Here is a 12,470-nt window from a genome sequence, read left to right as displayed (position 1 = left end):
ACAATCTATCATTGGGTCAAATGCTGTTTAACTTGTTTCATACCGATTGTTTGGCCGGTCTTGGTACGCTGATTTTAACTACAGATAACTCCATTCACCTGATCAAGATATAAGGTTTAAGGCAGGTCTCCTAGGCGCCTGATCCCACCTGTGGTATAGCCAGGGGTATATGTTTCCCAAACTCTATTTTGCTTTCCTTGTGGGAGTTATAAGATTGATCACTGTTCGTTATCTTCGCCTTCCACAACAACCCAATTTCATAAGATTTACTCGTAACACACATTTTTTTTTTGCCAGTGCACACGTATAGCATAATACTTTGGACAATCGCTTCTAAAGCGTGACTCTAATGTCAAGTTCTATTCCCGATTCTAGAACTTTGTCAAACCTTAGAGTCACGGAACTTTCGGATAAAACCTTAAAATAGACTCCGTCTCATGGTAGGTTAGTTTATTGTATTTTTTTAAAAGTCCCGCTCGAAATTTTTTCACTCATGGAGACGTCACTATTGTCGGTGAAGGACTGAAAATGTTAGGCTGATGTTCGGCAGTTACTGCTGTCAAAGGACCCAGCTTTTGTGGTCTTTTGCGAAGGACCGTCCCATTTTCTCGCCCTTCACGACAATCAAGGGGTACTGAGGAACTAATCTAATCCCGATCTCCACGGGACTGTCATGCTAGGCATTGTCATGATGGGAACTCTTACTGCTACGTCATATACAGGATACCTCACCTAACAATTAATGATGTTGTCTCTACATTAGTGAAACAATTGGACATAAGCATAAAACAACTGTAACCATGAGGCACTCACTTCTTTGGAAGAGAGTATCGGGAATTATCTTCTTTATTTCCGACACTGCGTCAAACCTAAGTGAATTTTACTTCGCTTAGCGGCAAACATTGGAAGTGAAGGTCATGACTTTCGGAGAGGGCATATGAAATGGAGGTATCTTAATCACAATAGCCGTCAGCACATACCACCCACACACCCACTGCTACAACTTTGGGCACGTCCCCCTCCCCTAAATCCGCCACTGGGTCAAACTTTGTGGCACTCCATTTAATGCCAGTGTTATCTCCAGATGACTGAAAATTCTTCAATACGATGTAAAGAACAAAGAAAGAAACAACAAACAACTAAAATAATAAATTATTTATCCCATTTTCAACACTAGTTAACATGTTATAGTTGTACATCATGCATATTGTCAACTTTCAATTCGTAAACAAGTAGAAAAATGACACCATGTTTGACTTCTGTAGAGGGTTGTTAGTTAAGAAGTGTCTTTCAGATTGTGAAAGAAAATTATATTTTGAGTTTCACACAAGTATAATGTATGGAGTGCGTTAGTGCTTTATTTGATATATGATACTATAGGGTTATCGGACTTATATTGGTGGATATTGGCACGAGTTGGCTGTAAAAATGCACACGCTTGCGACACTTTCTAGCATTTCAAAACTCAGCGCAGAAATAAACGTATGTGGAAAAATAGAATTCGGTTTCAATTGCTAATTATATTTAAGTAAACAGTGAATGTGAATATTTTATATATATACTTTTCTAATATAGATCGCCTTTCACCCTAATTAACCATAATCTGTTTATCATATGTTCAAACTTTCGTATATTAACAACATTAATTCTTCGTTCTTTCACTTGCAGTACGTTTAGCTCCATAACTGTTTTTCTGAACTTATATTCAGATTAAAATGTATATAAAGATGATCTAATTTACACAGAGTATCGCCTGAGATGTTTCTTTAGTACTGTTAACGCGGCTTTGTAATTCCAAATGTGATATTGTTTCCATCGATTTTCAGGTTTGCTGTTGTGAGAAACCCACTGTCTTGTCCTCTCAAGGACAGATACCCCCGCCTTGTCTAATTCAGTTTCGTTATGTTCATACTTTATTCTGACATTAACGTCTGCCCCTGCCTGCAACAAGACCATCACTTTGTCTCCCATTTCTACAGGAAGTTCATCAATTACCGCAAACAATAAAGGCTTGACATTTGACTTGTCATGCTCTCTTCCCCGAATGCCATGCAGCTGGAAGTGTTGATTTACAGAGAGACCCAAACACAGTAAATGTCGCAGTGAATCGGAGTTCGAATATCTTATTGATTTCCATAGGTTATGCCGTCTATCCATACTCCACACCCGTCTATCTGTCACCATGACGTCGCCCTTACTATTAGTTCCCACGCTACCATGTTTCAAATCTATCAATATGTTGAACAAATGAATTTTTGCGCTATTCAACATAGGTGTACTGGTCTGTGATATAAATTGCTTTACAAATTTCTTATTGTTTTGTATCAACGCAGCATAGAGTGGCGAAACACCATAACTATTATATTTTGTAAAGTCTGCACCAAATTCAAATAGCTTCTGCTGTATTTTTGAATCAGTTTTAGAGAAACTTAATGCAACTAAATGCATTAGAGTGTACCCATCTTGATTCTCTGATTTAACATCAGCTCCAGCATTTAGCAATTCCTCAACAATACCCGTATAGCCTTCCTCATAAGCTACTGTCAATGGAGTTTCCCTGTCTCTATCCTGTATATTGATATCAGCCCCCAACTTTATCAACTCTTTAACAACTGTTACATGTCCAGACGTACATGCAACTGTCAATGGTGAATTTAACATCCCTTTTAAGTTTATATTGGCCCCCGCTTTAAGCAAGTGTCTCATTACATCGGTATGCCCACACCAGCATGCAGCTATCATTGGCGTGTCATATTTGCCCTGTTGATTGACATCAGCACCCCTTTTGAGCAGTTTCCGAACTACATTGCCATGGCCATATGTGCATGCAGTTATCAGCGGGGTGTCAAAACCCCCATTTGGGTTGACACTTGCCCCTTTCTTAAGCAGTACCTTTACCACATCCATATGTCCAGCTGCACATGAAACCGTCAGTGGTGTACAATTGTTACCCTGTTGATTGACAATAGCCCCCTCCTTTAATAATTCCCTCACAATACTCATATTACCAACTTCACAGGCAGCTATCAATGGTGTTTTTCTCACACTTCTCCAAAAGCTAACATCACCTGAATATTCTGGTGTTCTATTGATGGAGGTTTTGTTGACATTTTTCAATAAAATTTTTACAGTTTCGATGTCACCACTATAACAACTCAATACAAGTAAACGGGTTTGCTCAATAATCATTTTAGATTCAGCTTGTATATGAAAATGCCATCCGTGACTCATTATAGAATGACTTCTATAACCCTCATAGCAATTTTCAAAGAGATCACATGTTTTATTGTGTCGTGCACATTGTTCTACGAGGTACTGTAGGATCTGATTATGTCCATAGTAGATTATCCAGCTGATCACTCTAACTCGTATTGTTGGAGCGCTGAAAGGTTCTTGTCTTTCATCCACCAGTAGCTTCCGTATTTCTGTGTCTTCTCCACCTATCTCACCAAAGATTGATTTACATACTTTTATCTGTCCTGACAGAAATAACGATCTCAGTTTCCTATATCTTTTTCTCTTTAAAAGATCAATAAAGGACTTGCACAATTCGGGATGTTTCAAAATATCACTTCCGAAAACATCATACAATTTCTTGGCTTCTATGTCCCTATACAAAAGCTTTGCAAGCAATGGGTATTGATTATCGCATATTCGTATAGTCAAATCGAACAACATTCCTCCCTCATCGGTTACTTCGCTACTTCCACCAAATCCACTCACTTTACTTTCACTTTCGTTTTCGCTATTATGGACTTCGCATTTCGACGGTTTGATGAAATTAGCAATATAGTTACTACTCATATATTGAATAATAAGTTCAGGAAATTGGTTACCAAAGTGGTATGCAATTACTTCAAACATGGAGTCATGAACAAAAGTAAACTCTGTGCCACAAAGTTTTGTGTATGTACCTTCCATTTCTGACAATGCATCTAGAAATTCAAAATTATCCGTTTGGCTGCAAATTTTGCACTTCTGAAGAACTTCATATTTTATCTTTAAGAACGTTGTATTATCTTTTTTGTCTTTTGCATTATCCAAAATATTTTGTGATATTTTATTTTCATTCATCAAACATAAAATCAAGGCAGCATAATGTATTTTGTTTTGCCTCTTCATTTCGTCAAATTCCTTCAAAAGACAAGGAACTGGACCTTGGAAAAATGAAGATCCATATGATTTCAATTTTCCTTCCATTGAAAACATTTTACAAAGCAAGGGGAACATTTTTGATACTGAAGTCGAAATGGCTGGGGACATAAACTTTGCATCTATATTGTTTGATTTCATGATGCCGATTTTGTCACTGTCGTTCAGATCATTTTCTTGACTATGTAACATAACAACATTGTTTTCGTTGGAAAACATAGAAGTAACGCAGCGTGCTTTTCTAAACACGGTTTCTCTACATGTTAACAACGTTTTTGAGTCTGGCATTGCAGGTTTTTGTATTCTATCTTTGTAATCTGACAGAGTGTTCAATTTCGTCTCTTGAAGCCCAAATACACCTACCACATCATCAATGACAAAAACCTGGGGATTCTGAGTGTCGCAATAATCCTCTATCTTCCTAATGTCTTTGATCGGTACAATCTCATAACCTTCCGTTTGGAGCTTTAGGGCGATGTGATGAGCCGTAGCTGATTTTCCAGATCCTGGGACACCGACGAAAATAACATAATGCTGTTTTCTCACTGTTTCTAGCATTGCAGTGAAGTTGTGAGTTTCATAAAAAAGATTATCCTCTTGTTTCCATTCTAAGATGTCGTTGTCATATAGAGCTGAAAATATATCCCTTGACATCTTTAAACCATCTGCATCAAAACATATGATTTAGATTACGTTGTACAGAATATGTAATAAGTTTAATTTGAATGAATTTGATCAAAAATGTTTGCATAACCAACAACGACCAATCTCATAACTCCTATAAGCAATACAAAAGAGTGAGTTGGGCAAAGAGGGGCCCGTGAATATACCAGAGATGGGATCATGTGCCTAGGAGGAGTAAGCATCCCCTGTTGACCGGTGACACCCGCCATGGGCCCTATATCTTGCTAAATCTAATAACAAATAACTAGTGAAATGTTTCCAGGGCCTTCATGTTTCCTCAGCTCTAAGTTGTTTTATTTCTAGGATTTTGAAATTGATTATGGTCAAAAGGTGAAGGTAACGAATTGCTGTTCATTGGATTCACTTTTTCATTATATCGCCTGAATAAGTCAGCTGACCTATTGCTATCTGTTTTCGTCCTTTGTCGTGCAATGTGTGTCAGTCGAAATATGTTCAGACTCTTCCTTGCAACGATTGAACCCAATTATAAATCAGATTGGCTTATAACATCTAAGGGTAAGGGGAACAATAATTGTGAATTTCATGATCCCTGTCTCACTGAGGGGTGGGGCCAAAATAATCCAAATTAATGCAATCTTCAAATAACTTCTTTACTCCTGGGCATCAAGCAATCAAACTGTTTGAATAATTATAGTGAGTTATAAACCCTCTATCAAAATTGTGAAATTCATTATCTTTTTGATTAAGAATCAGACCCAGTGTGGGGCATGCTTGAATGATTATGATGAACATTGAAACATTATCGTTTGCTGAAATTATGAAATCTATGACATCATGGTTCAAGTTCTGTCACTACTGTGGAATCATTAGAATTCGTGGTGGCTCAATTTTCGTGGAATTCGTGGTTACCCCTCATCCACGAATTTACATCCTCAAGGAATAAATAATCATAATTACATTCCAGAGTTATCTTTCTTAGAAATATATAAATCCACGAAATTACGTCCCCACGAACCCGTACAAATTCAGCAATCAACGCAAATTGGCCCCACGAATTTAAATGATTCTACAGTATTACATGAGTATCCAAACATGGTGCTTCCTAATCAATATTCAAAAAGTATAAGTTTTGAACCTTACAGAAAATTATCTAATGATAGAATAGAAAACTTTGTGCATTGATTATTTTTAAAATTTCATTCACATGAAATGTCGAGCTTTGGAAAATGTAATGGAAAGTACTGTGGTGGCCGATAAGAACTATGTGCCTCTGGTTTCCTCATGGGATTTACTATGGAAAATGATTTCATTTCTTTGACCTTAGATTTTAGCGGCAAACTAACATCTTTATAAGAAACACAATGACTTCGGTTTCTCCATCGTCAATATATCAATACAGCAATATTCCACGATCTCCCGCATATGTTGTTTATGTCTCTCAATACATTCTATACGCCAGAGCTTGTTCTGCGTATGATCAATTTCTAAATCCAAACAGGCTACTGACAAATACGTTGATACTGCAAGGATTTCAACAGTCTCGTTTAAGATCATCATTTCGCATATTCTATCGTCGATATAATAATGCAACAAGTTATTAAGTAGTTCTATTATGTGATATCATCAGAAATGGGGCGAACTTGATAGTGTAATTAAATTATTTTGCCTCAGAAGAACTAAAGTTTGAATAAAACTATTAAAATATCAAATATTTTACAATATTTGAGTCAACATAATGCGCAAACTACGTGAAACATGATGAACAACCATTTTGCAATTTAACTATGAAACGTTAACATGACAAAAAAGTGATATTGTTCTACTCACCCTTCACATTGTCTGGGACAGCTGACCGTCGATTCTTTGATACTTCATCTGAAATGAAATGTATTTTTTTTTGTATAACATTGAACACTGCAACGTATTAAGGAATATTTAATTCGTGGAATTTGTATTTGATGTATTTTTCATACTTCTAGGTCTTGAAAAGATACTTTTTAGTTTCATAAATCTGTCTTCAAATTATGCAAATTTGCAATGAACAACATCTCTTGCGTCTGTAAAATATGTATTTCCATAATAATCCTAAAATGTTACCGTCAATTATCTGAATCTTGTTATGAATATCCAATCTGTCTTTGTTGATCTCTTCCACTTGACCTTTAAGATAAGAAAAGTAAATAGAAAATGCTCTGAAGTTTCAAAAAATGTATCAAGGAAAGTTCATCTATGATATTTTGTGCATTTCAGCAGGCTTACCTTTTATATCTTGCACCATGTCTCTGGTTTCTCGATCTTCTTCGGCTTGTCTTCTTAGCTCTTTCCAGTAAAGTTCATCACGCTCACTGTCCATAGTCTCATGTCTCAGGAAGTCAACCGCTTTTTCGTAATGATTTCCATTGCTGAGAAAAGCATCTATGTCCACAACTGATGATCTGACATCGGACCAAATGGAGTTGAATTCAGTTTTGGAAAGGGAGGGACTGGAGGAGTGTACACACCTATTCCTAACGATGCGGATCCTCTCGATGTTGGCAGACAGAGATGTATCCCTGTGGTCTGGATCAGAACCCCAACCATTGTTATGGGGTACAATATTACAAATATTCCTAAGTAAAATATACAATAATGGGATATCCATATCATCATAAATTCCAACATAAGTTCGACCTCTAGGTAAGATGAGATCCCTCTGAGCCACTGTTAGACGAGGAAGATTTGGGCTCTGTTGTACAATGACGTGTGGAAATGTTGCCGGAGGTACATAATAACGAAAAACATATCGGAGTTGGTCGGTACACGGGCCCAGGAGAAGACGGCAGGCTCGATTGGCGTTTGTTGTCTCCTCTGTTGATTTGTAGGAACTACTAGCCATTGGCTGATATAATTATGTGTCTGCAAAATATAAAATTCATGTCATTGTAAAGGATTTAATTATATAAGAGTATATTTTGTTTATTCTGTCATTGTGGAGGATATTCATTCGTTCCAGCACTATCTCCATGTAGAACTAGTCTAACATTCTGCTGTCAATTTTTCACTATTGAAGGGCATAATATCAGATGTAGTTAATCAAAATTAAACATCAAGACATATTGACCAATATCAATTGATTGATTGTATATTGTTTAACATTATTCTCAAGAATCGCTCCCTAATATCGAGACGTTATCAAACTTCGTTGCTATTAAATGGAATGATGTCGAAAAATAAAAAATAGTTATAGTATCATCAGCAACTCAAATCATTGATTCCGTGTGTACAAGTCTTTATTCACACTATGTACAAACCCTACGATACCAACACCCTAATGTTTATGAATTTCTAGTAGGTGGGTATATCGCATTTTATGAACCACCGAAAATCTTGCAACTTTAAGTTGCACTTGTTCATATTCCAATGAATGTTCTAAAACATTGTATAGGTAGTACCCGGGATTGCACTGATATACACAACACCCAGAGAATGAAATTGAGCCATTCAGTTGACTGAAAGGCTATTCTAATGGCAGGGCAATTTCATCCTGTGACCTTACAGAATACACCGGAGGACTACATCAACTCAAATGTGACGTTATATTTCTTTATGGATAACAATGGATGTAAAGAAATGTTTGCAGCAATGATTAGTAACGCATGTGCACCTTTAGAAAATATTGTCCTACATGTAGCCCATGACATATAGTTAGCATTCACGACGAGATATGTGAAATGGTGTATGGTCCGTTTTGTATATAATGAATGATAATATTAGACTTGCACATTCACCTTCTCCGAAAAGACTATTGGACATATATGACATGGAAGCTTAATCGCACCATACAGGATATATAAAACCCGTCTCAAATATACAGGGACTATTTATATCTAACCTCACACCAGACCTACTTAAATCAGATTTCACAAGACTACTGCATAGCAGGAAATTAACTCGCAGAGTTAATTATCGCTATATTCCTCGAAACAAAATTTCCGTGAATTTAACATTCAGTGAATTAACTTTTCATATTGATACGAAATCGGGTTCAGGATATCAAGATTTGTTTTTCCGCGAATTAAACCGACCGCGATTTGTTGCTAAATGATACAAACCTGCTATACAGTAATATATGCATATTCCACCAAAAAAATCTTGATTTTAGATGTTCTGACCACATACATCTCTTCATTCTATTCGATACACAAGGAGAGAGAGAGAGAGAGAGAGAGAGAGAGAGAGAGAGAGAGAGAGAACAAAATCTTCGAGCAGAGTGGAAACAGCGCTTTGGACCGTTCGACCTTCTAGGCTTCCTTTCGACATTAAAATATCTCGCTACACTATCACATGCTACATATTTTTGGGGAACGGGAACAAGATATAGCTATTTTGGCATAATGTTAAAGGAATCATGCAATGCACTCATATTCTATGATGCAAGTTCCTGTAGCGAAAATGAAACATGAACATTTGGACATTATAGGATATATATTCTAATGTGAGGATTGTGCATACTGTTAGCAAAACAATGGTTTGATTGGTTATGTGACAGGTTCTCCGTACCATTAATTCACGGACGTTTAACTTATCAGATTCTGAATAATTGTATTACATCGTTCTGTCTATGTGAAGAGTGATACATTCATTTTGTTAAATTTTGCACAGTGACTATTTTACAGCTTTCATTCTCTATTGATACAGTACCAAACCCATAAGGTACCTTGCCATAAAAAAGCAAATTTCATTTAAAATCAAACGTTTCTTGACCACGATCTATAATCTGTTTATGAAAAGGCGAGGAAAACGAAAATTGATCAGTCTTATAACTCCTACAATGAAATGAAATTCAGGAGTTGGGTAAACATGAACTTTTGGATACACCAATGGATTAATGGTAATCAAAATCAATGTGTAGAGAACGGTTTTAGAATTATTACGAAACCCGTCAGACAATATTTAACCCATTAACCTTAATCGTTAACAACTACCATAGAATTTGCGAAATATTGACTTTACAAGAGACTGTTGAAACTCTTTTAACATTTTGTTTGTTAGTAAACTGTCTCGATTTGAAAGACTGATCCTAGGCAGCTCAAGGTCTTGCGTACCAAAGCAGTTAAGAAACATGTTTACTCCTCCTAAGCACCTGATCCCACGTCTTGTATATCCAGGGGTCCGTGTTTGCCCAACTCTGCAATTTGTATTGCTTATAGGAGTTATGAGTTTTATCATTGTTCGTTACCTTCACCTTCATAAATACAACATAAGCTGATGTCATCCCGTTTGTCATAAACTTGAGATATTAGTTTGGCTTTAATGTATATGTTCAATAAAAAAAATATAAGTACGAAGCAGATGTGGAGAATTATGTGGTATCTTTCATTTCATTTTAGTTCACAGGGATATATCGAATCGGCATATGAAATGAGTTTTGATAATAGATAAAGCGTCGTCAATATATACCATACGGATTCATATATTAAGAAACAAACCAGCTTTTCTTACCTTTGCGAATTCCAAATATATGAAATAAAATTGACTGCAACACGGATAATGCTAATTTACAGATTTAGCAGAAACCTGTTCAACAAATGGTTTAAACACTTTGTTTAAAGTCCCTAAACTTCATACTAACGGAATAGTCCCATACAATCAAACATGCTATGAGCAAAAAAAAATAGTGTACATTTCTTGTCGAGTTTATGTAAGGTATGTATAAAATCCTTTAATGTAACTAGGCTTTCTTGAACCGAGTATTCGACATTTCGGCTACATTTTGCGTACTTCCCTCATAGTTAATCAAATTCATTATCTTTACAAAAGTTTGTATATTTAAAAAGCACAAAAGAGTACACATGAATTATCGGTTTAAAGAGACTTCAGATCAATATGTTAAATGTTTATTTGCACAATACAGCGGGTGTGACCGGTCAACAGGGGATGCTTACTCCTCCTAGGCACGTGATCCCACCTCTGTTGTGTCCAGGGGTCCGTGTTTGCCCAACTATCTATTTTGTATTGATTGTAGGAGTTATGAGATTGATCACTGTTTGTTATCTTCACCTTGCATCTAAAACTCAAGTTCTCATGGCTTCGTTACCTGCCAGACCTCAGGAGTTTGTATTGCCCAATACCATGACATCATATTTTTCTAGACTGATTAACAAAAATGTCCGGTGATTAATTATAAAAAGAAGTCTTTTTTCACAATGTATATACATGTTATTGACATGCAGCGCATATGTTGGACATTTTGTCGAACTTCTTTAATAAGTACGCTATCTGTTGCTTACCAACTACATGTAAAAGGCCATGAAAGTCCAGGGCCCTAATGAAATACTGTACATATATGTTCCTTAATTGATGCATAAAGCTTCAAACCAGACGCATGGATTCACTTAGATGTATCCAAAGAGGCGTGGATTTTGTTTAGTTTGGAATGCTCCTGGGTATGACTCACTGTTCCATGGATTGAGTCCGGAAAAGCGATAGATTGGATACCTCTATCGCTTCAATTCGAAAATACAGATGTAATCATGAAATAAAATTCGCAAACTTACAAGAGTACATTGTCGAAATGTGCATCTGGTGAATCAAAATTGGTACCGTATAAGTTTTACATTATGACCCCTGGGTCGAGGCCTCTGCTGGTGGACTGTTAGTCCCCGAGGGTCTCTACAGCCCAGTAGCTAAGTACTTCGTTACTAGTTTGAAAATACGGATGTATATTTAATTGCTGGGATAGAATTTAGAAATTTATTTCAAAATTAAGGATTATCTCCCTCATGCATAGCTCTTATCCTTAGACGAATTTGACTCCACTTTTTGGCACACTGTTTTTCCTATAATAGCTCTAGCAAGTTTATTGTTATTTCGGATTTCAAACATTTCGGTTGAGCATCACTGAAGAGACATAATTTGTCGAAATACGCATCTGGTGCATCAAAATTGGTACCGTATAAGTTTTACATTGAAAATGGATGGCGTACTTGGGCAACATTCATTGATAGACAATTTAAAAGCTTGATTAAGCTCAAGTCTTTGGGGGTACGATACAAACCGATTTGAAATAAAATTTACATACTCACAAAATGTTTGAGAATTAATATCCTATACCTACATATTTTGTCTATAGCACTGAAATATGTTCGATAGAAACCAGGTTTAAGTTCCAATCTTTTGTTCATGTAATCTATCAAAATACATCAGGGTTGTTATTTGACATTCTTATTTCTATAGATAGTTGTAAGATAAGACTGTTTGGTCTAATAGATTCATCATGCTATTTTGTAGATCGAGATGATTCATTAAGAGCTTACATTGTATTCTCCTGGTTGAAAAAATGCAGGATGCATTGGTTTTATATCCCATCGAGGTTTTTTCACTCATTGTGACGTCACCAGCGGTAGGTGAAGTACCACAAAGAACCCTCACTGTCATGGCTCGGAGCACTAAGCTTGCGTCTTAATTTGAGATAATTCACCTACAACAGGAGAAATATCTATTTTTATCTTTATAATGTGATCGGTGTGGTATATTCAGGGGTCCATGTTTGTTCAACTCTTTATTTTGTATTCCATATATGAGTTATGAGATTGATTATTGTTCGTTATCTTCACTTTTCATATATAGGCGTTGTGGCATATGTTGATTTTACAAATTATTGCATGAGCCAATCGATAAACTCCTCTGAAAAT

At 36.3% G+C, this 12,470-nt stretch overlaps 1 protein-coding gene across 1 annotated transcript; it reads right to left on the bottom strand.

Annotated features, from left to right (window-relative positions):
- Nucleotides 1-642: 642 nt before the first annotated feature.
- Nucleotides 643-7,672, bottom strand: LOC130049688 (uncharacterized). The gene is made up of 8 exons (XM_056147595.1): nt 7,057-7,672; nt 6,895-6,957; nt 6,625-6,672; nt 4,093-4,817; nt 2,459-3,999; nt 1,876-2,212; nt 981-1,097; nt 643-732 (listed from the first exon to the last, which is right to left on the bottom strand). Exons 1-8 carry the CDS (start codon nt 7,670-7,672, stop codon nt 643-645), a joined length of 3,537 nt encoding a protein of 1,178 aa, XP_056003570.1.
- Nucleotides 7,673-12,470: the final 4,798 nt, after the last annotated feature.

The sequence above is a fragment of the Ostrea edulis genome, chromosome 8 (assembly GCF_947568905.1).
Source record: "Ostrea edulis chromosome 8, xbOstEdul1.1, whole genome shotgun sequence".
NCBI classification, from domain to species: Eukaryota; Metazoa; Mollusca; class Bivalvia; order Ostreida; family Ostreidae; genus Ostrea; species Ostrea edulis.
Note: the sequence above shows the minus strand (reverse complement) of the source record. Positions and strands in the feature narration are given on the sequence as shown.

Excerpts from the sequence above, each read along its gene's own strand:
- LOC130049688 (XM_056147595.1), bottom strand. The coding sequence starts at position 7,672 with ATGGCTAGTAGTTCCTACAAATCAACAGAGGAGACAACAAACGCCAAT. Across the intron at positions 6,958-7,056 it reads CATGGTGCAAGATATAAAAG|GTCAAGTGGAAGAGATCAAC; the intron begins GTAAGCCTGCTG and ends CTTATCTTAAAG. Across the intron at positions 4,818-6,624 it reads TGTCCCAGACAATGTGAAGG|ATGGTTTAAAGATGTCAAGG; the intron begins GTGAGTAGAACA and ends GTTTTGATGCAG.